This window comes from Muntiacus reevesi, chromosome 9 (genome assembly GCF_963930625.1).
Source record: "Muntiacus reevesi chromosome 9, mMunRee1.1, whole genome shotgun sequence".
Lineage (NCBI taxonomy): Eukaryota > Metazoa > Chordata > Mammalia > Artiodactyla > Cervidae > Muntiacus > Muntiacus reevesi.
The window spans coordinates 289,487-315,322 of NC_089257.1; the positions used below are offsets into that span (position 1 = coordinate 289,487).

General features: G+C 57.3%; 1 protein-coding gene across 1 annotated transcript; it reads right to left on the minus strand.

Moving 5' to 3' along the window:
• Positions 1–381: 381 nt before the first annotated feature.
• Positions 382–25,836, minus strand: GLB1L2 (galactosidase beta 1 like 2). The gene is made up of 20 exons (XM_065944705.1): positions 25,777–25,836; positions 25,490–25,614; positions 25,180–25,377; positions 23,381–23,449; positions 22,835–22,930; positions 20,769–20,877; positions 13,900–13,992; positions 12,485–12,566; positions 8,556–8,626; positions 6,670–6,754; positions 5,099–5,236; positions 4,617–4,697; positions 3,952–4,058; positions 3,235–3,375; positions 3,029–3,100; positions 2,771–2,849; positions 1,675–1,762; positions 1,403–1,514; positions 1,049–1,165; positions 382–910 (listed from the first exon to the last, which is right to left on the minus strand). The coding sequence occupies exons 1-20, from the start codon at positions 25,834–25,836 to the stop codon at positions 824–826; spliced, it is 2,010 nt and encodes a 669-aa protein (XP_065800777.1). The 3' UTR covers positions 382–823.

Below are 25,836 nucleotides of genomic sequence, written 5' to 3' on the forward strand. Positions count from 1 at the left end.
TGGGGCTGTTACAGAAGAGGCTCCGTTGGCAGCAGGGGAATCCAGGTCCGTGGGGATGCGCGCCCACAGGTACAGCCGCCCCCTGCCCACCAGACGGTCTGCATCCCCCACCAGCTGGGCTGACTGTGCGCCCAGCCCCACAAGCCCGCGTCTCAGCTCCCCGCACACAGACCAGGTCAGAGAGACACCAACACGCAAGCCTGGACTCAACTCTGTGACTTTATTGCAACTCAGGGCAGTGAACCGGAGCCCAGCAGAGGACTCACGCCTGGGCACACCCCGGAGTCTGGATGGACACTCGGGAGGAGACTGCCTGCCCCGCCCCCCGCCCCGCCCCCCAGAGCAGCGGCCTTTCCTCAGCGGGTGCTGCCTCACGCCAGCGAGGAGGGAACACGTGGACGCGGGAGGTAAGGCCTGACTCTTAGACGCGACCCCACGGGGCGCAGGCCCTGCACCGCACTGGCATCCTCCCAGGACGGCAGAGAGGCCTGGGCAAGTCGTGAACGGACAGCGGGCTCCCCCCACCCTCCATGGACAGCGACGCACCCCCCAGCTCAGAGCCGGGGCTACGGGGATGAGGGCACGGCCGGGCCGAGGGCAGAGGAGCAAGCACTCAGGACCGGGCCCCACCGGCCCCCACGGTGAACAGGCCCCGGGCCTCTGTCTGGCCCAGAGGAGTGGGGCGGCTCTCCCGGGAGGGCCCCTCGCCCCCTCCTCGCGCCTCCCAGCCTACAGGGCGAGGCTCAACTTCAGCCGCGGGCGGGCTCCCGAGGGCGGACGGAGCGGGCACAGGCCGGTCAGCGGGGTCGCGGGCCTGGGCGGCTCAGTGCAGGTACTTGTGCTGGCCCAGGCTGGGCGTGTCCACGAACTGGATTATCTGTTGCGCCCTCTTCTCCTCAAAGACCATGATCTGGGAGGAGACGGCCAGCCTGTCTCGGGCCGGAACGTCCGTCCTCTCCCGCCCACCCAGGCCCGCACCGCCCCGCCACGGGAGATGCCGCAGGGCAGGGAGGGCGGGGCTGAGGGGTCCTGGGGGACGATCCCCCACCTTATTTAAGCCTGCGTCCAGCCAGGCGCCAGGGAGGTAGAGGGTCTCCTGGGGCCCGATGTTCCAGTAACGGCCGAGGTTCTGGCCGTTGATGAACACGACCCCCTTCTCCCAGCCCTACGAGAAGCGGGGGAACGCATCAGTCAGCTGAACTCAGAGTGACGGCGGCTCTCAACTTCAGAGGGACCAGCCAGCACTGCCCCCAGCCCACAGCTGCCCCCGCAGTGCGCCCGGCGCAAACTGGACCCCCGAGCCTGGCCCTGAGAAGCGAGCCCGGAGGTCTCCACCAGGGAGGCCACGATGGGGAGCCTGTGGGCACACGTGGTGTGCACGCCGCTGGCAGGGGTTACACACCTCCAGCTTCATGAAGGTGTCGTAGGGGGGGTCCGAGACATACAGTGCCCCCAGGAAGAACGCAGGGAACATGGGCTGTTCCGTGACAGGCTTCCACATGTCTCCAGTGAACCTGCAGGCAGACGGACAGGGAAGGGCCCTGTGTCCAGAGTCACCGCCCACCCTGTGGCCCGCGACAATGGTTGGGAAGGGGGTCCCAGGGACCCCGGGGTGGGGCAGGGGCAAGGCCCGGCAGCCTCTTCTGCCCTCGGGCAGCACAGGGCAGGACACACCTCCGCAGGAAGCTCCTGTCCATCTCCAGGTTGTAGATTTTGAATTTTTTCAAGGGAGAATCGTTCAGATAGACATTTCCAATGATACCTGTAGGAAGAGGAGGTGAGCGAGGAGGGCGGACAGAGGCCCTGTGGACCTGGCAGAAAGTTCCAGAAAAGGCTCCCCAGAGAGGCCAGCTCCCCCAGGGGGCTCTTCACATTCGAATTCCTCCCCTGCCATCCCAAAGCCCGGCAAGCCAGCAGGCAGAGTCTGCCAGCCGCAAGCCTCTGGGCCTTCTGGGGGGCGCCCGGGGTGGCGGCTGCCTCTGGGCCTTCTGGGGGGCGCCCGGGGTGGAGTCTGCCTCTGGGCCTTCTGGGGGGCACTCCCTTTGGGGCTGAGGCTTTCAACAGGAAAGGAGACCTGAAGGACGGGTTTGACTGGAAGGTCTCAGCCTGCAGCTACTGAGGTCAGTGTACTGGGGCCCAGATGGAGCAGACCAGTGACCCGGCCAGGGACCCCAGGAGGATGGGGGGAAGGGGCGGCCACGGCTGCAAGCCCCTCAGGGAGGCCCCGGGGGTCTGGGCAGGGGAGGGTCGTGCTAGGACCCGGGTGCCCCAGTCTGACCACATCTCTTCCTCAAGGTGACAGAGGCGACCCTGCCTGGGGAGGGTTCTCGTCCAGCTCCTATCTCAGACTGCATGAAACCCCCCCGGGTTTGATAGATAAGGAAGAGAGAGAAGGTTCAGAAAGCCCCCAGGACTCACCCCTCCAGGGACTCCAGGACTCAACCTCCAGGGGACTCACCCCCTCCAGGGGGACCCAGAACTCACCCCCTCCAGGGGGACCCAGAACTCACCCCCTCCAGGGGGACCTAGAACTCACCCCCTCCAGGGGCCCCCAGGACTCACCCCCTCCAGGGACTCCAGGACTCACCCTCCAGGGGCCCCCAGGACTCACCCCTCCAGGGGCTCCCAGACTCACCCCCTCCAGGGGGACCCAGGACTCACCCCCTCCAGGGCCTCCAGGAACCCCCGTCCACCCGGGAGCCCCCCCTGGCGCAGCGCCGTGCCACGGTGCCCCTGTGGGGAGGGCCGGGTGGGAGGCGCCAGGACCCACCTTTGCGTTGCTGGTCGATGCTGTCCCCGTAGTTGACCCTCCCGCAGTTCTCCACCAGGATCCTCAGTGTCGTGAACCCCTGTGGGCAGCACGGGGCGCCCTGAGGAAGCCCCAAGCAGCCCCTCGGGGTTTCTCGTGGGCGCCCCGGCTCTCCCTAAACGCTGAGCACGAGACTGGGTCCCGGACCACAGAGCCACGCCCACGCAGCTCTGCGGCCACGCCCAGCCCCACCCCTCCCGGCCCCGCCCCCGGGCCAACCTGGACCATGGGGATGATGATCGTCGTCGTCTTGTAGTCGAGGATCCCCAGGAGGAACGTGTTCAGGAACACCTGCCCGAGGAGCAGATACGGCCCACAGCGTCGGCGGGGCCTGGGGATCCCGGCGCGGGGGCGGGGAGAACATGCAGCGCGGTGCGGGGACATCTCCACACGTGGGCGCATCTGGGTGCGGGGGTCGCCCCTACCTGTCCCCGGTCACGCACAACGGCGCTGAGGACACCGGAGGAGGTGATGGTGGTCTCATAGAGCGTGTACCCGAAGGACTGCCCGCTGCCCCCGTTGACCGGGAGGTTCTCCATGTTGACCGGGTGCTCCGAGGTGACCGGCTGCACGGACAGGAGACGGGGCGAGGCTGACTGACAGAGGCCACCTCGCCTTGGGCGACCCCATGGGGTCAGCACGCGGGGCGCGGTGAGGATGACCACTTTATATTTGCTATCACATGGGCATGCACCACAGTCCTGCCCGATTCTTCATCAGGGTCAGGGGGCAGGGACAGGAGGAATCTGAGCACTGGGGCCTGGGGCTCGGGGTGGACCCCACCTCGGCCCCCTCGCTCCTCCGTGCTCCTCCTCTGGCTCCCTGCATCCCTCCATCCTCCTCCTCCCCCTGTCTGCCTGTCCTCTGCACTCTGAGCTCTAAGGCTGGGGTGGAGCCTGCCTCGGCCTCCTCCCTCCTCCGTGCTCCTCCTCTGGCTGCCTGCATCCCTCCTCCCTCCTCCTCGCCGTCTGCCTGTCCTCTGCACTCTGAGCTGAAGCCGGGGTGGAACCCCGTGGAGACTGGTTCTCTGCGTCCTCCAGCTCAGCAGCTCCAGGAAGCTCAGGGCGCCTGTGGGCCCAGCTGCAGCCCGCAGTCCGTGGCGGGGGGTGAGGCCCTGAGCCCAGGGCCCGGCTCGCACTCACCAGCTCCAGCAGGCTCAGGGCATCCCACAAGGACACGTAGAAGGCTGGTGTCACCGGGTCATACGCCGTCTTGGGAGGAAGGGCAGGCGGGACGGGGAGAGGGGCCCCTGCACCACAAGCAGACAGCGGGGTGTCCCCAAAGGACCCCGACAGTCACTGCGCCCCCAGCCACCGCCAGCCCCGGCTCCTGCCCACACCCAGCAGAACACACCACTGCCAGCCACACAGAGAACCCTCCAGGAAGATGGGGGGTGGACAGGGGCTTGCTGCTCACACCCTTCGAAATAAGACACCTGTGAGGAGGTGAAGCTGGCAACACCCCTACTCGGATGAGAACAGTCGCCCAGACTTCCCTATCCTTTCTAGGAAGTTCCTGCACAGGGAGGTGGGGGGGGAGGGGGATGGGGAGGGGGGAGGAATGTGGGGTGTGGGAGGATGGTGGGAGGAGGGGGAGGACGGGGAGGAGGGAGAGGCTGGTGGGAGGAGGGGAGGAAGGAAGGTGGGGGAGGCGGAGGAAGGTGGGAGGAAGGTGGGGGGATGGGGAAGATGGTGGGGGAGGGGGAGGACAGGGGGAGGATGGTGTGGGGAAGGGAGGTGTGAGAGGATGGGGAAGGGGAGGAAGCCCGTTTTCTGAGGTCTCAGAGCAGCGGCCAGCCTGCAGGCACCTGACATGGAGCCGAAGAATTCCCGGAGCCTTGTGTACTTGGCCGTGTAGTCGCCGGCCTCTGTCAGCACAGCGTCGTAGTCTGCAAGACACCAGACAGGCCACGGGCGTCATCCCGGGAGGAGGCGGCTCAGCAGTGGCCTCCTCGCCCCAGCAACGCCGCAGGCAAGGCACTTGACGTGAGCCGGCCGTCAGTCAGAATGCCACACGCTGAACACGTGTCCAGACCCCACTTGGCAGGCAGGGGTCCAGGGTCACCCCATCTCTAGGCCCTAAGGAGGGAGAGGGGCTACCCCCCCAAGGGCCACCCCTCCTGGCCTGGGCCCCACTTCCTTCCCTAGCCAAATGATCTCCTACACCCTGGAAGCTTCGGTGACGGTCTGGACGAAGCCTCACCTTCACGTGGGAGGTGCCAGCCGCTGTCCCTGAGGGACGCCCCTGAAGTGCCCGGGAGTGGCGTGGGTGCCTGTCGGGGATACGAACCGTAGCTGGTGACATCGGGCTTGTAGTCCTGGAAGTGCACGGCTCCTCCGATGAAGCCGAAGTTGGTGCCCCCGTGGAACATGTACAGGTTGATGGACGAGCCGGCTTCAACGATGGCCGACACTGTGTTCAAGACCTCTGCGGGGAGGAACATCTCATGGCCAAGTGGTCACGAGCCCTGAGCCCCCAGGAGGCCCCTCACCGCTCTGGCCCGTGGCTTCCCTGAACCCAGCAGCAGTCCGTGGCTGGAGGCCCCGAGTCCAAAGCCCGGCTTTCAGCGACTTTCAGTTCCCGCGCCTCCCGCCCCCACTCCCCCTCAGGGGACTTCAGCTGGTGCTCACTGAGGGGACCTGATTAGAAGAACGGTCTGACTGCCCCCTGGCCCACCCAGGCTGGAGAACGAGCCCGCCACACACACAGAATCAGTGGAGGAGTAACATGCACACTTAATGAACATCACATACAGTTTTAAACCCCTGCACTGGCTGAAGGAAAAGAGCTGAACAAGGCGCTGCTGTTGTTTAGTCGCTGAGTCACGTCTGCCTCTTTGCGACCCATGAACTACAGCCCACCAGGCTCCTCTGTCCCTGGGATTCTCCAGGCAAGAGGGTCGCCATTTCCTCCCTCCAGGGGATTTTCTGGATACAGCGATTGAATTCGCGTCTCCTGCACTGCAGGCAGATTCTTTACCACTGAGCCACAGGGGAGCCCCTATCAGCAAATGTTACCATTATTGATAAATAACAGTGGCCGTTGATGAATCTGGGGGGAATGGACATCTTCGACAGTCCTCTTCCTGGAGAAGCTCACACCCAGGTGAAGAAAGCAGTGCTAGCTGGGGATTCACCCCAGGGAAATGCCAGGTGCGCCCGGCTGATGTGCAGGGAGGCTGGCTGCAACTCGGTCTGTGAGCACAGACCCTGGGCCTCCTGTGGTCCTGGCAGGTTCTTTGCTGAGACACCAGCGAAGCCCAGAAGCACCCAGGTCTTCAAAACGAGAGGTCATGGAGGAGGGAGGTGTCTCTGCATCCTCAAGAGCAGTGGGGGCGTCCACATCGCACAGTGCAGGAAGCCGGGCTTCTGGGCCTCTCACATCTGCCCACACCCACCCACACCTCCACCTGCCCACACTCGCCCACACCTGCCTACACCTTACACCCACCCACACCCGCACCCGCCCACACCTCCACCTGCCCACACTCGCCCACACCTCCACCTACACGTGCACTCAGAGTGCAGACAGAGAATGCCTGCGCTACACACATGGAAGCGTCTGCTCTGGACTCCGGGTTTTTATCTCCTCTTTACACACGTCCTGTGTCGGCTGGATGGCAGCAACCGGCATGCGTCACTACCCCAGAGCCATTAGAAAGACCGCAGAGGAGCGTCTGACCGCTCCTTGCCCTGTTGAGACAGAGGACTCTGGACCCTCTCAGGAGCTGCCTGTGCGCACAGACGCCCAGAGGGCCGCACTACAGCCAGCTCACACCACTGGCAGCTCCTCTGGAGCTTAGTCCTGCGTCGGAGGCCAGGACTTAGACAAGGCCTGCACGGGTCCCGCCGAGCACCCACCTGAGGAGTCCAGAATGTAGTGGGGGCCGCCCCACGAGTCAAACCAGCCCGTCCAGTACTCCATCACCATCTTGGGCCGGCTGCCCTGTGCGCCAAAGGGAGGAGTTAGCTGGCACCTCAGCCCGCCCAGCCCTTCCCCCGCCACAGGCTGGCCTTCGAGGGAGCTGCCCCAGCTCCGGCCCCCGCGCCCTTCTCCCTCCCGCAGGGGGCGCTCCTGCGGCTGCCGGCCTGGCGGTCAGCGTCCCCGGCGCACAGAGCATCCCCGTCCCATCTGGGGACCGCAGAGTCACGGTCCATTAGAAGGTCCCGACCGCGCCACGGGAAAGGCCATGGGCTCGGTTTCCTCCGGGCTGCCCACCTCCGGAGGGGGCACTCGTACCGCGTCTGGGTCACTAACGAGGGTCGCTAGTCACACAGGTCAGCAGTCTCCCCTGCGGGGAGGGGCCCCAGGCTGAGGGCCAGGGCTGGACTGTCCGCCGACAGCCCAGGTCACCGTGGCTCAGGGCTGCCTCAGCACCAACTGTCCTGCGTGCCCTGACCTGACTGCCGGGGGCCTCTCTCCTGGAATCTGTGTCCTGAACTGGAGAACAGACGAACAGCAGCCAGTCACGCGGCTACTGGGACAGTCACACGAGACGAGGCAGCTGGCGCCGTCAGCACACACGGCCCAGGAGGCGCCCGGAGATGCCCGCATCCACCCTCCCGTCACGGGGCAGGGACCGGGGCCGGTGGGGCTCGTGTCAAACCCCTGAGCACCAGACGAGGCCTCCGATCTGAACCGGGCTGGGTCCACGGCCCCTTTCTGGAGGAAAACACGTGGCTGAGCAGTGCGCGAGAGGCCGCTGGCGGCGGGCACGGCGGGCAGGCTGGCCGGCCGCGGGCCACTTCTCCAAGCATGAGTCCACAGGAGCCCGTGGGGAGCACGCCTGTCCTGGGTGCTCCCCAAACATCACCCACTTGACCCTCAAACGGCCCTACGAGTCGGTTCCAGCACAACCTCCGCTTCCCAGAAGAGGGACGGGAAGCTGAGGGTCACAGTACCGTCTTTGTCCTAGACGACCTTGAGGGCACTGCGTACCTCCCAGGACTCTCCCCAAGTGGGTCTCAGTGTCCCTGAGGGCAGAGGCCCTGGGGCCTCAGACCCCGGCCAGCAGGTGTGGCACAGGCTGCGGGAGGGTGGCCCCACCTCCGCACTTCCCTCCCCCCGCCCCCATCCTGCCTCCTCTCTGCCCCTCCCTCCAAACAGAGGCGCGGGGCGGGCCGGCCCTGGAGACTTCCCACTGCCCCGAGCCTCCAGCGGCTGAGCCTCTGGACCCCACCCCTGCCTTTCGATAGCAGCGGCTGGGATGCAGGTGCCCCAGCACCCCACGGCTTCTTCTCTGGGCCGGGGGCGAGCCCTCCAGCAGCCCCGCTAGGCGCGGGTCTCAGAGAGGACACCCGCCGGCCCGCACGTAAGGCAGGCGAGGGCGGCCTTGAAGCCTCATCGCCCGTGAGGCTCACTCCGCGCTGGCCTGACGGGCCGTGCCCCCCGCCAGGTGAAGACAACAGACAACAGCCTTTCTGGGCCCTGAGAGTCCCGGCGGGTCAAGGCCAGACCCAGGCAGGGAAGCATTTTCCCCACACGGAGCACACTGGGGGCTCGCTGAGTCCACGGAGCTCTCAAGTTCCAGGACTTCAGAAAGGCCCCCTTTCTCATGGAGAGGCAGGAACCCACCTCCACAAACCTTCCTGCACCCGGCTCCCCTCCCCAGGGGCAGGCAGCACGGGGCGGGGTGGGCGGGCGGGGTGGGCCGTGCACGGGAAAGGGGGAAGAGCTGAAGGCCAAGCCCCGTGGTCCCCCGCCCACTGAAGCCCCTGACACTGACCCTGGCTGAGCGCGCACGCACCTGTGCGCCCAGCAGAATGGTGGTGAGCTGCCGCAGCTCCGACTGTGACTGGAGGTTGATGGTGGCCAGCACTGCGGGCAGGAAGGAGACAGGGGACAGAGATCACCCCCTCGCCTGGAGGACTGAACGCCCCTGACGTCTCAGCTCACCAGCAGGTAGACAAATCCTGACACCGTCTCCCACTGCCAACCAAGAGTTTAGTTCCTCTGTCACCAGGAGACCTTCCTGGTTCATCCTGGAAACTCCACGACTCAGCACGGGCCTTACAGAGATCCGCTCTCAAAGCAGCTGTGTTTGATTTACATAATTTTCACAACCTGAGCGTGCGTTTCCATTAATTCCTCCTTCACAGGAGCCCGCAGTCTGACATTCACTTTGCATCTCCAGCCTCCAGCACTGGGTGACCATCTAAGAAGACTCCCCTTTTACACCTTAGATGAGGGTTAGTATTCTGATCCATCCCCAGAGATAGGCCCTGTGGCTTTCCACTAGGGAAAAGCATGCCCGAGAAAAATGTGCTATGTTTGGCCCACAGGCATGGACGCAGAATTTGGCTCCGAGGCTCTTGCCTGCTTCCTGTCCCTGGACAGAGGAGCTCTCGTGCCCTGGCCTGAGCTCTGCTGTGCCCGGGAAAGTGGATGCTCACTGGGTGGTCTCCTGTGGAACATGAGCCGTGATCATGGGACTTCCCTGGAGGTCTGGTGGGTAAGACTGCGTGTCCCCTGCAGAAGTACAGTTTCCATCCCTGGTTGGGGAAGGAAGGTCCCAGGGGCCACGTGTTGAGTAAACTAAAACCAAAACAGAGATCTTGACAACACTGGAGAGCAACTGAACTCTAATAAAAAATTAATCAAGTTTTTAAAAAGCAAACATCAGCTGGGACCCCGGGAGGCCCACTTGGTACGGAGAAGACCCCACATCTGGACTCTCCTCACCTAAAGTGAAGAGCCAGGCCGACAGGGTGCCAGTCTGAACTGGCCCAGAAACCTTGGAGCCACAGGTCAAAGCAGCCGAGGGAGCCCTGCACCTTCTCCATCCCCACCCCCCACCCCCCTCCAGAGCCCAGAGAATAGCATGGAGGGTGAGGAGGGGCAGGGCGGCCAGAGACTCAAAGAGGGCGTGGTTAGGGTTAAGGTTAGCAGAGTGATGACCCACCGAGGCCCGGGGCCCCCTCCAGCCACCTCTCCCCGCACCCCGTGCCTGGCCCCCTAGGAAAGCCGAACCCCAGCGGTCTGGGCACTTGCAGAAGAGGAAGCCCGGAAGATGGCACCTGCACCTTCCTGCCCCCAGATTCTCATCGTGTTGGCCCGAAGAGTTCTCTCCAGAGTCACTTAATCCTGTGAAAGTCAACCCCAACACCCACACCTGGTTCCCCTGATTGGAAGAGCCGCCTCAGTCCGGTCACCCCACAGGGAGGGGCGCTGGTCACAGCCACTGGCAAGTAGGCCATCAGAAAAGAAACGCATTCGAGGAAAACAGTGCAGGAAATACAAGGTTGGGGAGAAGGTGGCTGAGGAAACTGCTCAGAAAGCAGAAGGGAAAGGAGAAGACAGACAGCTGGAGAGCCACTCGGCGCAGAGGGTGAACGTGTGCCTTGGACCCACAGAGGACAGAACCAGAGAAGAGGCGGCACCGCACAGCGGGGAGCAGCCGCCTCCAGGATTGCTCTGTCCAGCTGACAGCGCGCCGAGGAGGGCGGGCTCCGCAGAGACACAGGGCCCGAGTCACAGCAGCAGGTGGAGAAAATGACGGACAACACTTCAAAGTCCCCGGACCCAGTCTCCAGGGGACCTGGGCCACCATCGGGATGGGGACACAGTGAGGGGCCAGCGCCATCGGACTGGATCAGATTCCGACAGGCACAGGCGTCTTAAAACACCCTGACGGGGTTTGGAAGCTGCTCGTCAAGTGTTTAAGAGAGACAGGGAAGAGAAGGGACAGAAAAACTTTGAAAGAAAAGGAAAACCAATGGGTGATTACATTGGAAGCGAGTTGGCCACAAGCACCGTCCAGAATGCCGATGGGCTGCCCGGCCGGCCTGAGGACCTTTACTCAGGCCCCAAACATTGTGCCATCAAGACAGAGCTGGGGGCACAGCTGCACCCAGGAAAGCCGCGGGGCCAGGGCGGCAGGAGAGGGGGCTTGACATCCACACTACAGGGCTCTCTGTGCAGGTTATTTAGGATCACGGAGGCAGAGTCAAAAGGAAAGGTAAACAGCTCAAAGTGGGCACCTCAGGGCAAGGGCCGCGGAGGCTGCACCGCGTGTTTCTTTCATTGTTTTGTTTTTGAGTTTTTGTTCGGGGATAACCGCTCCACAATGTTGCTGGTGTCTGCTGCACAACAGCGTGGATCAGCTGTGGGTATACACATGCCCCTCCCTCCGGGCCTGCTGCCGCTGCCCACCCACCCCTGGGTCATCACCGAGCGCCCAGAAAAGCTCTGTGCTGCACGGAGGATCCCGCTCACTGCCTATTCACAAGTCAAGGATAGCCTCTCAGTTCACAAGCATTTCCAAGATTCCTTTCACACCTGGTGAAAGTCTAAATCATGTTTGCTGCTGCTGCTGCAGCTGCTAAGTCGCTTAAGTCGTGTCCGACTCTGTGCGACCCCAGAGACGGCTGCCCACCAGGCTCCCCCGTCCCTGGGATTCACCAGGCAAGAACACTGGGGTGGGTTGCCATCTCTTTCTCCAATGCATGAAAGTGAAAGTGAAGTCACTGAGTCGAGTCCGACTCTTCGCGACCCCATGGACTGCAGCCTACCAGGCTCCTCCGCCCAAGGTATTTTCCAGGCAAAAATACTAGAGTGGGGTGCCAATCACGTTTAACTAACTGAAAAAAATCACTCCGGGCAGCAGGGGCGGGCCAGGGACCGGCCGTGGTGGAAAGGAGGGCCCTGTTGGAGGGGACGGCCCGCGGTGGAGGGAGGGGGCCACGGTAGAGGAGGGGACCGGGGCGTGGCCCGCGGTGGAGGGGCGGGGCCGGGGAGGTGGGCGTGGTGGAGGGGCGGGGCCCGCGGCGAAGGGGAGGGGCCACGGTAGAGGGGCGGGGCCGGGGCGTGGCCCGCGGTGGAGGGGAGGGGGCCACGGTAGAGGGGCGGTACCGGGGGCGGGGCCCGCTGTGGAGGGGAGGGGCCACGGTAGAGGGGCGGTGCCGGGGCGGGGTCCGTGGTGGAGGGGCGGGACCACCAGCGGCTCCGGAGAGCCCGCACCCGCCGCTCGAAGCTCCTCTGCTGTCCCCGCGGCTGAAGCGCGCTCCAGGGCCGGACGCCGCAGCCCACAGCCCGGGTCCTGCCCCCACCCGACGGGACACAGCGCCACCGTGTGGGCCCCTCGGGAGGCGCGTCGGGAGGGGCGGACCGAGAGGAGCTGCCCAGAGGTTCCCGCCCGGATGCCAGTGAGAGAAGAGGCCCACTGTACCGGGTCGGAGGCTGCGGGTACCGCACGTGTCACAAGGGGCCACTGCGGCCTTGCAAAGGGCAGCGTCGGGGAGAGAGGACCACGGCCCTCGGGCGAGCAGAGGCGCTGGGAGCTGTGAGCGTGGACGCGAGGAGCGCGGCGCCAGCAGAGACTGCCGCCCAGAGGGGACAGGCCAGGCTCCCAGGAGGGCGCGGCGCAGGGAGACGGGGCGAAACCCTCTGCTCCAGTGGGAGCGGCTGGCGGGGACCCAGCACCACGAGAGGGGGGTGCCCACAGGGCCTGAGGACCGAGCTGTGAGCCAGCTGTCCCTGCCGGACACCAGCCGGTGGTCTGCCTGGCCTCTCTGTGGACCCTGCTGGACGCCCACCTTGCTGTCCCGTGTCCTGCCACCCACGGGGCCCTGGGTGTCCCCGGTGCTCCACCAGTCGGCCCCTCCAGCCCGGAGCACACAAGAGCTCAGGCCAGGGCGACATCGCCCCCCCACCTCCCCAAGGCCTCCTGGCAGGTACCTCCATCCACAATGCCATTCTTCAGGCCATCCTGGTTGTCTGAGGTCAGGAGCAGCTCCACGATCCCCCGGTCCTGCAGGGCCTGTGAGGGGGGTCAGACAACAGGCTGTCCTTCCTCACACCTCCCACCATGTCACATTCTGACCTCCGCCTAGAGCAGGCCCTGGGGCCCAGAGAAGTGGGCGTCCCAGGAGCCCAGCCTCCCCTGGGCTTCAGGACCAGGCAAGCATCCCTTTATGCACCCCATCCCAGACACCAGGGTCACCACCCGGGCAGCTTCCTTCCCTGCAGCCCAGGGACTGGGGAAGCCTGGCCCAGCCTCACCGGCACAGGAGAACAGGCATCGTGGCTCTGGCCCAGGGGGTCTCAAGGAGGCGCTGTAGCAGAAGACACCCTGCTGGCCTGAGCCTGCCCTCTCATCTGGCTTCAAGAACACCACCCTCCCTGAGGCAGCCTGGCCCCTCTGCGGAGGAGGAGGGGACACTGGGTGAGACCCTCCAAGCGTCTGCAGGGACGAGAGGAGTCCCCAGATGGACACGACTCTGCCTGTGACAGCAGGGGTGTCGCCCAGGACACCAGGGGCTGGAGCAGCTCTCATCAGATCAGTTGGAGGCACTGGGGCTTTCTCAATGCACACGGGGGCCGACCCTCCCAAGTACAAAGCACTGGTGCCAGTGATGTCATCAGTGTCCTGTGTGCTGACTGTTCACTGGATGCTGGAGCAACACTGAGCCTGCGACTTGGCTGCACATACAGTTCGGACAGGCAAACCCTCTCATCGATCCCAACTCACAGAAGAGAGAGTAGGGGCTTAGAAAAATGGGTGCATCTGCTCCAGGTCTCAGCTGCCGAGTGAGAGGAGCCAGTTCTGAGCAGCTGTTGTTCAGTCACTCGTCGCAGCCGAGACTTTGCAACCCCGTGGACTGCAGCACACCTGTTCTTTTCAGTGTCGCTCTGGCCCTGCCCCTGCCTGGTCTGCCGCGCACTTGGCCAGGGGCTCCAGCCACCTGCTCACTGGAATCGGATGTCTGAGCTCCACCCCAGAGGCCCTTGGTTAACGGATGGCATATGGCCTGGGCACAGTGAGTTTAAACAATCCCCAGAGGGAGTCAACATGCGGCCAGAGGAGGGGCCACTGCTTTGAGTGCTGGAGTCAGATCAGCAGCCGCCACCACCAGGAAGGCCTCCAGCCACGCCCTCAGTCAAAGCAGTTCTGTTACTCTCAGCCCCCGCAGCACCATATGTACTGAAATCCCTGTTAAACTCAGTCAGTGGCGGGCACAAGTGAAGACCTTGTTGCAATCAAGGTCTGAGAAAGGATTCACCGCTTAGTGAATGGTGCTGGGTGACAGGCCCACACGTCGCAGCAGAGCCCGTAGAGGGAAGGCGCAGAGGCGAGCTGAGCTGACTCTTACCTTCTTGACGTAAGGCATGTAGGCGGGGTCTCTGTTGTAGGACCCGTACTCATTTTCCACCTGCACAGCGATGATGGGTCCCCCACGCTTGTACTGAGAAAACAAGAGAGCAGTCAGAAGCTGAGGCTGTGGTGGGAACCGCGCCAGCTAATGTCACCACACTTAGCACCAGTGACAGCAGAACATCCGTTCAGAAGTTCAAGTCTCAAAAGGTCTGATACACAATTGAGTGACATCAGTGAGACAGGGAGAAGGAAGCTCCAGGCCTCTGTCCCCCTAGGGAAACAACAGGAAAACGACTGTACCACTGACTAAAGTAACTTTATAGGATCTCTGGAAACAAGCCAAATGTTTAAGCAAACAAGGGAACATCCAATCAAGAAAAAGACATTTAAAACGGTGGCACATTCCAGGATTTTGCTCACCTGTGTCCCACCTACTCCCTGGAGTAGCAAGGTGCAGTCAGAAGGACACAGTCTGAGTTCCAGCCCGTCCGTCAGGACAGAAGGGCTATTTGTGGGCTCCCCAGAGAACTAGTTTCTGTCTCATCTGACTTGGAGATCAGACAAAAAACATTGGTATGGTTTGGACCTCAGGCTGGAAGCTGCAAAAGGCAGCGATGGGTCACAGCCTGTAAACATTTCAGGGGGACTACAGACCCATGGATGCCCAGGAGCAAGGGATTACAGGCAGAGGAATATGATAGAATATCTAAGACCATAAGAAGAATCCAGGGTGAGACTCTTGGAGAAATCAACATGTAAAAGCAGCTAGGGGAATTTTTTTTTTTTTTTTCAAAAAGCACGCACACAAACCAGACAGGATACATACCAAGAAAATACCTGAGAAGATCTCAGACCTGCATCCCAGGCTGATCTCAAGGCTCAGGAGCCCACTAAATACTAAAGGTCTTTCCAGAAGACTGCAAACACTGGGAGAGGGGACTGTCTTTATAAATGCCTAACTTTAACCCTCCAAAATAAGGCATACAAAGAAACAGGAAAATGTAACTCATTCAAAGAACAAAATAAATCTCTAGAAACAGTGTCTAAAGGAACTAGAAATGGTCTCTAAAGAAACACACACACTGAACTTAGAAGACAAAGAATTGTAAAACAACTGTCATAAATATGATCAAAGAGCTAAAAAAAACACGGACAGAAATCAAGGAAAGGACATATGGGCAAAGTGAGATTATTAATAAAGAGACAGAAATGATTTCAAAAAGAACCAAACAGAAATTCTGGAGCTGAAAAGTACATTATCTAAATAGAAAAATCCACCATAGGAGTTCAACCGCATATTCAAACAGGCAGAAGAAAGAGTGTGGAAAACTTGATGACAGGTCATTTTGAATTATTGAGTCTGAGAAGCAAAAAGAATAAAGACAAGTGAACAGATCCTAAGAGACTTTATGTAAATCAGTAAACAGACAAATACACTCACTATAGGAAGTCCAAAAGGAGAAGAAAGGGGCAGAGATCCAAGCTTCAGTGAAATCCAAGTAACATTAAACCAGAGACCCACACCAATACATATTATCAAACTGTCAGAAGACAGAGATTCTTGAAAGGATCAAAAGAAACACAACTTGACATGTACAAAGGATTCCCAACCTTGCAGAACATTTGATCCAAAACATCCACAAGACATTCAGTCCATAAGAGATTTGGTTCATATGACATTCAGTTCATGCCAAAAGGTCCTTGAAATCTAGTTTTACCCAAAATGTCCATGAGCCTATTTGGCCCACACTAAATAGCTTGGATAAGACCAAACATCCAAGACCTTTTAGTGTGGACTGAATGTCTGCTAACCATCCCCAGTGAAATTACCAGTGGATATCTCATCAGAAATTTTGCAGGACAGAGGCAGTAGGATACTGTATTCAAAGTACTGAAGGAAAAAAACCAGCAAGTGAGATTTCTCTATCTGGCAAAACTGTCCTTCAAAAATAATGGAGAAATTAAGACATTGTCAGACAAATAAAAGCTGAAAGAATATATTACCACTAGACTTGTCTTATAGGAAATGCTACAGAGTCCCTCAAGTTGAAATGAAAGGATGCTAGATGAAAACTCAAAGCCAGCTGAGAATATAAACTTCCCTGGGGCAAAAAAAAACTTCCCTGGGAAAGGTAAATATGTGAAAAAATGTAAAAAACCGTATTATTATAATTTTAGTTTGTAACTCCATTTCTTATTCTTTACAGGATTTAAAAGACAAGTATATAAAAATAATTATGGGTCTATATTAATTGGTACACAATATATAAAAATACAATTTGTGATAGCAATAATATAAAGGGGATGGAGCTGTAAAATAGTAGGAGTTTTTGTATGTGATTGAAGTTAAGATGGTATCAATATAAAATAGAATGTCATAACTTTAGGACAGTGTATGTAATCTCCATGGTAACCAAAATATCTGTAGAATATACACAAAAGGAAATAAAAACAATCAAAACTTGTCACTTAAAAAATTCAACTAGTAAAATCTGCTGCAAAAAAAAAAATATCAACTAAATACAAAGGAAGGCTGTAATGAAGGAAATAAGGGAGAAAAAAGCTATAAGACATACAGTAAACAAATAACAAAACAACAAAAGTAAGTGCATCCCTATCAGTAATTACTTTAAATATAAATGGATTAAACTCCCCAACCAAAAGACAGATTTTCAGAATGCATAAAAAAGCAATACCTAACTATAGGCTGTCTACAAGACACTCGTGTTAGATCTACGGACCTACATGGGTTGAAAGAGAAAGTATGGAAAAAGATACTCTGTGTGAACAGTAACCAAAAGAGACCAGGGGATGACTATTGTTAGAAGGGGGAAAGAAAGACATTATTTAATGTACACAGGTGTATAGATATTCATATTTGCACAACAATAAAAGGGCCAATTTAGAAGATACAATATAAACATATGTGCACCAAACACCAGAGCGCCAAAGTAAATACTGGCAGAATTAAAGGGAGAAATGAAACTCTCTAGAAAACAGTAGAAGACTTCAATACTCCATTTTCAATAGGATAACCAGACAGAAGACCAGGAAGGACACAGAAGACTTGAGCAACACTACAGACAAGTTAGACCTGACAAGTGTATACAGAACACTCCACCCAACAACAGCACAATGCACATTTTTCTCAAATGCACATGGATCACTCTCCAGGGTAAACCACATGTTAGGCCATAAAGCAAGTTTTAATAAAATTTAAGGTTGAAATCATATAAAGTATCATTTCCTATTACAGAAAAGATGAAAGTAGAACCCAACAACAAAAATGAAACTGGAAAATTCACAAGACTGTGAATAAACAATCGGTGACTCGAAGAAATCTCAGGAAACTAGAGAATATCTTGAGACAAAATAAAAACACAACATACAAACTTGTGGGATACAATGAAAGCACTATAAACACTTAAAAAAAGAAGAAAGACCTCAAGTCAACAACCCATCTTTTCACCTTAAGCAACTGGAAAAGAAGAAACTAAACTCAAAGGTAACAGAGGGAAGGAAATAAGAAATATGAAAGCAGGTGAAATAGAAGACTAGAAAAACAATAGGGAAAAATCAACCGATCTTTTCTTGAGTCTCTGAAAAGATTAACAAAACTAACAAATCTCTAGTTAGAGTAAGAAAAGACTCAACTAGAAACACACAACATGCCAAGACTGAATTGTGAAAAAAGAAACATCTGAACAGATTTATAACTGGTGAGGAAAGTGACACCAATCTTTCTCAAATTCTAAACATTTTGGAAAAAGGGAACACTTCCAAATTTACTCTATGAGGCCGGTATTACCAAAGCCAGAAAAAGCGTTAACAGGTGAAGAGAACTACAGACCAAGGTCCCTCATGAATATTGATGCAAAAATCTTAAGCATAATACTAAAAAAAACAAATTCAGCAGCATACTAAAAGGATTATACACCATGAAAATGTGGGGTTTATTCCTGAATATAAGGATGGTTCAATAAAATCAATGTTATACACCACATTAATGAAATGAAGGTTAAAAAAAAACATGATTATCTCAAATGATGTTGTAAAAAAGCATTTCAAAAATTCAGCATGATTTCGTAATAAAAATACTCAACAAATACTAATATAAGGAAACTATCTCACCTTTAAAAAGGCTATATGTGAATAGCCCACAGCTAGCCTCATACTCACTGAAAGCTTTTCCTTTGAGATTAAGACTGAGACAAGATTCCTGCTTTTACCACTTCTATTCAACAAGGAATAGAGAGTGTTAGCTAGAGTAATTAGGAAAAAAAAGAGTGAAATAAGTCATCCAAGTTGGAAAGGAAGATGCAAAATTATCTCTTGTTTGCAGACAATATGATCTTATGAGTAGAAAACCATGAAGATTATATACACAAACAAACCTGTTAGTTCTAATAAACAAATACAGCAAATCCGCAGGATACAAAAACCAATGCACAAGGAATCCAATGGTTTCTATACACTATCAGTGAAAAATTCTACATACAATAGCATCATAAAGATTTAAATATTTAGGAATAAATTTAATCAAGGAGACAAAATACTTATACATTGAAACCTACAAAATGTTGCCAAAAGAAAGAAGATATCAATAAATGGAAAGGTATCCTGTGTTTATAGACTGAAAGATTTAATATTATTAAGATGTCATTACTACTCAAAGCAATCTACAAAGTCAATGTAATCCTTATCAAAACGCCAGTGTTTTTAAACAAGCAGAAAAAGGCATCGTAAAATCCACATGGAATCTCAAGAGACTCTGAATATCCAAAACAATGCTGGAAAAAAAGAACAAAATTAGAGGTCTCACACTTTCTGACTTCAAAACTTACCACACAGCTACGGTAATCAAAATAGTGCAGTCCTGGCCTCAAGACAAATATATAGACCAATGGAATAGAATAGAGAGCCCAGAAATATATGACCACACATATGGTCAAAAGGATTTTCTCCAAGGGAGGCAAAATCATTCAATGGGGAAAGGTCACTCATTTTTTTTAACAAATGACGGCAAGAAAACTGGATATGCACATGCACAAAACAAAGTTGTACCCTTACGTTATACATACCATCTGAAAAACGCAACTCAAAGAAGATCATAAACCAGAATGTAACAGCAACATCATGAAACTCTCAGAAGATGACACAGGGGAGAAGTGTCAGGAAACTGGATTTGGCAATGATTTACCTAAAGCACGGGCACCAAAGGAGAAAACAAGATGCACTGGACTTACCAGTAAACACCCTCAGAGCGAGAGAAGATATTTACAAGTCATACAGTTGATAAGATACTGATAGATACTGAAGAAAGAACTCCTACAACCACAAAAACACACAGACCAGTTAAAAAATGGGCAAAGAATTGGAATAAATATTTCTCCAAGGAAGATATATAAATGGCCAGTAAGGACATGAAAAAATACTCCACGTCACTAATTATTAAGTAATTCAAATCAAAACCACAGTGAGATACCACTTTACATCCATTAGGATGGCTTTTATGAAACAGACAGAAAACAGCAAGTGTGGGCCAGGGTGTTAAGAAATTGGAATTCTGTGTATTTGTTCATGAGAATGTAAAACAGTGTGTTGTGGAACACTTAACTTTTCCTCAAAATCTTACACACAGAAAAGACCCAGCAATACCACTTCTGGGTATATATCCAACAGAAGTGAAAATGGACTCAAACAGATATCTGTAACCCCCTGGAGGAGGGCATGGCACCCCACTCCAGTACGCTTGCCTAGAGAATCCCCATGGACAGAGGAGCCTGGCGGGCAACTGTCCATGGTGTCGCATGGAGTCCGCACGGCTAAGCGCCTGAGCACAGCACCCAGAAAAAACAGTCCTGGATTAGGTGTGACCTTTCTGTGCCTAAGGATTCTGGGTCACATCCCTAGCACAGCCACCCCCAGGGCCCTCAGCCCCACCCCACCTCCGCCGCACAGCCTAGGACAGCTTACTGAATCGTCTTGGCAAGCCCATCTTCCTTGCAAAAATCTAGACTAAGAATTTTCCTAGCTTCTTGCCTCTTTCATGACTGAGGCTGCCAGATTTAGCAAGTAAAAATACAAGACATCCAGTTATACTGCTTGAATTTACAACAAATAATTTTTAAATAAGCAATGAATTTTTTAATGTAACTGTCCCATGCAATATTTAGGACATATGTATACTTAAGAAATGTGTTCCTTGTTTATCTGAAGTTCACAGGTAATGGGGGTGTCCTGTGTGTTATTTGCCCACCCTACAAAGGACCAACAGTTCCTTTGATCTGTGTGCTGTGAATATCCCAAACCACTGACTCTCAGCCGCTTTTATCAATGGACTAATTTTTTAACTGTACTAATTTCTCAGTGTCGCAGTTCTTTTACAGAAGCAATTGAGTTTATTTGCATTCCTGCTTTTTCATTGCTTCCAATTATTAGATGCCACGTTAAGACACTTTCTCCCCCAGCTGCATTTGAAGACGTATGTTCTGCACGATAAACCTGCGCCCTTTGGGAGCGAGAGGATGGGCTCGGACGTCATCAGTGGGGACTGTAAGGAGCAGGCCCCTCCTCACAGGCGAGGGGCTGCCCCAGGCGCCTCTCTCCAGCACAGCTGGACCCCGCGCCGCGAGTCCGGACCGGCAGGCCAGGCGAGCCGCCACCGCGCCCGGCGCCGCATCCCTGCGCCGCCCGCACCGCGCCGGCCTTCGGAGCTTCCCGCCCGCGGCAGCGCGGCACCAGGCAGGCGCCGCGGAGGAGGGCGGCGGCCGCGGGAGCGCCGTGAGCCCAGCCGGGCTGAGAGCCTGACCCGGCCGCGGCACCGGCGGGGGTGCGGAGGGCAGGCCCAAGCTGCTCTTTTACCTGGAGCGGCACCACCCTGAGCATCAGGTGGTCAAAATAAAGGTCCACTGCTTCCGTGAAGCCCTTGTAAGTTGTTCTCAGCCTCATGTCAGGGTCTCGGAGTAACCAGCTTGAATGAAAAGCGGAGGGTGATTAGTTTCACCGTCTGGGGTCTGCTCCGAGCAGGATGATGGCTGAAAAGGAGCAGCTTAAGGGAGCCCAGGGGTGATCCTGGACGCCAGTCAGGACGCAGGGCAGACGCTGGCACGGGCCAGAACCTGTTTTCCCCCGAGGACCCAGCACCACTGGCCATTCTAGTTCTGAGTCAGGGCAGGTGGTCTGGCTGCCAGTCGGAGGGACCAAAGCTTTTCATTGAAGCCAAGGCCCATGTCTCAAGACTTTACACAACATCTTATCAGAGAGGGGCGAAGACAAAGGGGTCGAGGATCCCTGAGACTGGAGGACACAGGCATCGCCTTCTGCTGTCAGCAGAAAAGGCAGCCTGGGGGCGGCGAGAAGGGGTCTGGCCCCCCAGTTCTAATCCGGCTGGCCCCCATCTGCACGGGGTCCTCAGCATCCAGAGCTCGGCCTGGGGTGTGGGGGGAGGGGGGGGAGGGGAGAGGGAGGGGGAGCTGGAGACAAAGAAGGTTAACCCTGGGCTGGCCTGCAGGGGGGGGGAGGGGGAGAGGGAGAGGAGGGTGTGGGAGAGTGGGGGAGGGGAGGATGGGGAGGGGGGAGGGGAGAGGGAGGGGGAGCTGGAGACAAAGAAGGTTAACCCTGCCCTGGCCTGCAGGGGGAGGGGTGTGGGAGAGGGAGAGGAGGGTGTGGGAAAGTGGGGGAGGGGAGGAGGGGGAGGGGGGAGGGGAGAGGGAGGGGGAGCTGGAGACAAAGGTTAACCCTGCCCTGGCCTGCATAAGCACGGAGCACCACTTCCAGACCTGCAGCCAAGGTGTTTTCCTTATACAGATTCTGAGGAACATTCATGTTTTCCTGCAAAAGGCCCCAGTGCTCCTCGCATCCTGGTCCAGAAGAAGTACAGGCTGAGAAAGCCATGACTGCGTCAGGTCACTGGGTGACCGTGGAGAGACAGCCCCCCTGGCCCGACGCCTGAGTCCTTCACGGGGAAAGCTCTAGTCTCTGGCCCCCGCTGGGACTCCGTTTGCAGCACGCCCAGCTCCGCCCCCCGGGAATGCCCGCCCAGGACCTGAGCCGAGGGTGCAGGGGGGCCTGAGGGCTTCAGAGCTCAGACTTAACCGAGGCGCTGCTGACACAGGGTTTCTGATCCTCAGGGAGGAGGGGCGAGGCTGCCCTGGCTGTGTGAGCCTCAGGGCCGCTCGCTGAGCTGAAGGCCAGCGACAGACGGTCTGGGCAGTGGGGCAAGCCCTATCGCCCGAGGATGAGAGTGAGGCCTTCACAGAGCAGAAGGAGTCACACAGGACCAGCCTGCCCCCCCACAGGCTGGGGAGAGGGAGCTAGCAGCTAGAACCGGGAGCATGGGACCCCGTCAACAGGAAACCCTTCTGCTGGAATATTACTAGTGGTAGTAACACCTGGGACCAGGGCTGGCCCTGGCGCTAGGTAATCCTGCCCGACTCCTGAGCCAACCACAGGCAGGGTTCTGACTCCTGTGGAGACCCCATCCCAAGATAGCTCATCGGGGTCTGAGATCTGAAGGCAAAGATAAAACTAAAACAGCGTGTTTCTCCTCTATCAAAATGCTCGCCCCTAAAAAAAAATGCTTTGTAGCACATCTAAGGAAGAGGAGGGTGGGTTTGACTTCTCCCGTTTTTCAGAAAGCGAAGCCCGTCTGGAGCGGGTGGGACCGGACGGAGCCCGAGCCCTGCAGCAGGGCCTGGCGCCTGAGACCGGCCTCCCGGCCCTGCGGCGCGGAGCCACATGGGCTCTGACGGGACAGTAACTGTGACGTCACTGACGAGGCTGCCCTTTGGGGGCCACTTATTCTGCAAAAGAACCTCCGCACAGGGTGAAACGTACACGTAGGCAGCAACATCAGGCCCACAGGGTGCTCAGCGCTCACACAAGTGCACAGGGCACCCCCAGCCACCGCCGAGGCCGGCCCCGCTCACCTGGGCAGGCCCCCGAGGTCCATCTCGCTGCAGATGTAGGGGCCTGGACGCAGGATCACCCACAGCCCCACCTCCGCCGCCAGCAGGATGAAGGCCCTGGGGGTCAGGGTCACCGACTCTCAGGGCTCGGAGCCCAGCGCCCCCTCCCCTCGCCCGCCTGGCCCTCCCCGGGGGGCTGGGGACGCTGAGGGCAGGACACCACTCCCCCCTGGGGTCACCGCCAAGCCCCCAGCCTGGGACATCGGTGCGGCCACTCTGGGGCACGAGGAGAAGAAAGAGCCTTGCCCCGGGCATGGAGTCCTGACTGAGGGCCTGACCTGAGGCCCCCAGCCCAGCCAGGACCACCCTGCAGAGCCGGGCACCTGGGGAGGGGCCTCGGGGCTGGGCTTGGGGTGGGGGGGCAGGCCCGGCCCAGGGGTGGCGGGGTCACGACAGAGGGCGTGGGGCCCAGCACAGGCTCCCCCTGCGGTCCTCTGTGCCCAGGATGCCCCGTGGGTCCCCGCCCCTCAAGCCCCCGGCCCCACCTGGCCGGGTCACAGAACCTACTCCAGGTCCAGGTTCCCGGAGAAGTCGAATGTGCCTCTCTGCGGCTCGTGGAGGTTCCACGGGACATAGCTGTGGCAGGGAAGAGGGTGACAGGTGTGAGGCCTCCAGTGGTTCTCCACTCTGTCTCCAGACCAGCATCTCCGTCCCTAAAACCCTCATGAGGCTGAAGACGGGTTTCTCACGTGTAGGGCTGGAATGGAGAAAAACTGGAGAGACCGGTGAGCTCACAGAAGCAGGGCAAGCCCCCCACCCCTGCCAGGAGAAGGACAGGGAGCCAAGGGATCTGGGGGTATCCCTCCCTCCCCCTTCTCCATCATTCTCTCTCTTCACCAGAGAAAGAAGTCACTTTATGGGCAAAGCAGTTAAAAGTGAGGCAGGCTAGGACCTGGAACCCTTGCCGCATTGCCTGCACCTGGACAAACACCTCCAGCAACAAAATACAGAGAAGCTATGAGACGAAACACAACTACATGCACGCGGGGCAAAGGACAGCCAAGACACAGAAAGCCCCAGAACCCAGCTGCCACTTCCGAGGTGCCGGGGGCAAAAGCGGGGTCCGTGCAGGACCCCCTCCATGCAGCACCACCAAGTGGGGGACCACCTAATCCCCACGCCAGCCCCTCCAGACCCGCCCCCACCCCTGGGAGGAGCCCCAGTTACTGCTTTTGCTTCCCTCGGGTACACCCTCTCCTGCGACCCTCCTCTGGCCTCTGGTCAGTGCTTGTTGATCAGAGTCCTAGAACCCTGGTCGGCAACAAAAGTAGGGGAAAAAGGAGCCCTACTCCTCAGCACTGCTCCTAACGCAATACTCAGAATCCCAACCCTGCCACAGACTGAGGTTCTTACCCAAAGAGAAGATCAGGAAATGTAAGCTCCTTAAGTGGCTGCCTGAGTCCCGGATGCCCCTCTCCTGGACGCCACCCACGCCAGCCTCTGGGGGAAGGTCTCTGATTGCAAAGGTGAACAGGTGGCTTCCTGCTTCCACTTCAGACTCAAGAGCTCATACAGACTCTCCTGATCTTATAAGGCAAAATGCTCAGCCTCTGTCAGGAGGTAACACGAGAAGGTGCCCCCCAGGACCAGAAATAAATGGATCCAACTAGGTAACCTTCCTGGAAAATCACACACTTTGTTCAACTGATGCTGTCATGGCTCAGAACACCCCGTAACTGTTCTTAGAACTGTCTTCAAAATCGGTTCATAAACTACCAAGAAAACCCACGTCCTTGACTTGTAATCACACATTTTTGCCTGAAGTTTTAATAACCCAGCCTGATCACGCACTTGATTTCATAGACTTGGATCTAAACATCTGTTGGAAATGCTGAAAAAGACATTCACAAAATGATCAAGATTTTTTTCCCAACCGAGCCCATGTGGTAACTGATTCCCTGATCAGCACAGAGGTGGGTGGCCACCACTGGCTGACCCTGCGCTTGTTCCAGGAGGGAAGTCGCAGCTTCTGAAGACGATTCCAGAAAGCGATATGGAGACAGGTGTGCTGGGAAAGTCCACACACACCTCGGCAAGCGGGGGGGGGGGGGGGGCTCCTCCCTTAGACCCATGCAGGGGGCCGGGCTCCTGCCCCTCAGACCCACGGTGGGGCAGGCTCATCCCTTACACCCACGGGGGCCGAACTCCTCCCTTACACCCACGGGGGGCCGGGCTGCTCTGCCTCAGACCCACAGGGGGCCGGGCTCCTCCCCCTCAGACCCACGGTGGGGCAGGCTCATCCCTTACACCCACGGGGGGCCGGGCCAGGTGAGTGGTGCGGGCGCGGGGCGCAGGGCGGCGCTCACGTGGTCAGCGTGTTGAGGCCGCAGGCCCGCAGCTTCAGGAGCCGGTCCCTCCAGTAGGCCCGGGGCACCCGGAAGTAGTGGATGGAGCCCCCGAAGATCCAGAAGGCCGAGTTCTCCAGCTTGAAGTTCTGACCATCGGCCCGCAGCCCTAGGTGCCGGCGCCACAACAACGAGGCGCCGAGGCCGCTCCAGTTCAGCCTGCAGGAGACAGGGCCTCAGAGCCGGCCCGCCAGCCGGGCGCGGGGGCTGCGGGCAACCGGGTCCCCGCCTCTGCCTCCAGCCCCCGGACGGCGCCCGACGCCAGCCAGACTTGAGGCCGCCACGCAGCACACGCGCGTCAGCGGCGCTCACACCCAGCCAGCGAGGAACAGACAAGCCGGCTTTCAACACAGGGCTACGCTCAGAAGGGAGGTCGGGGTGCACGCGGGCAGAGGCCTAAGGGCGGAGAAGCTGCCTTTCGGTGCTGGGACCGAGAGGACTCGGGGCGGACGTGGCTTCCTACAGCGGCCACAGGACACACATCAAAGCAGCAGCTACTTGACATGGTACCTCGGGGTCACCTCAAGGTCACAGCCCCCAGGCTGGCGGTGCAGATACCTGGAGAGAGGGACCAGTTAGGAACAGCGTCTGCTCAGGGACCCTGGGACCAAGGTTCAT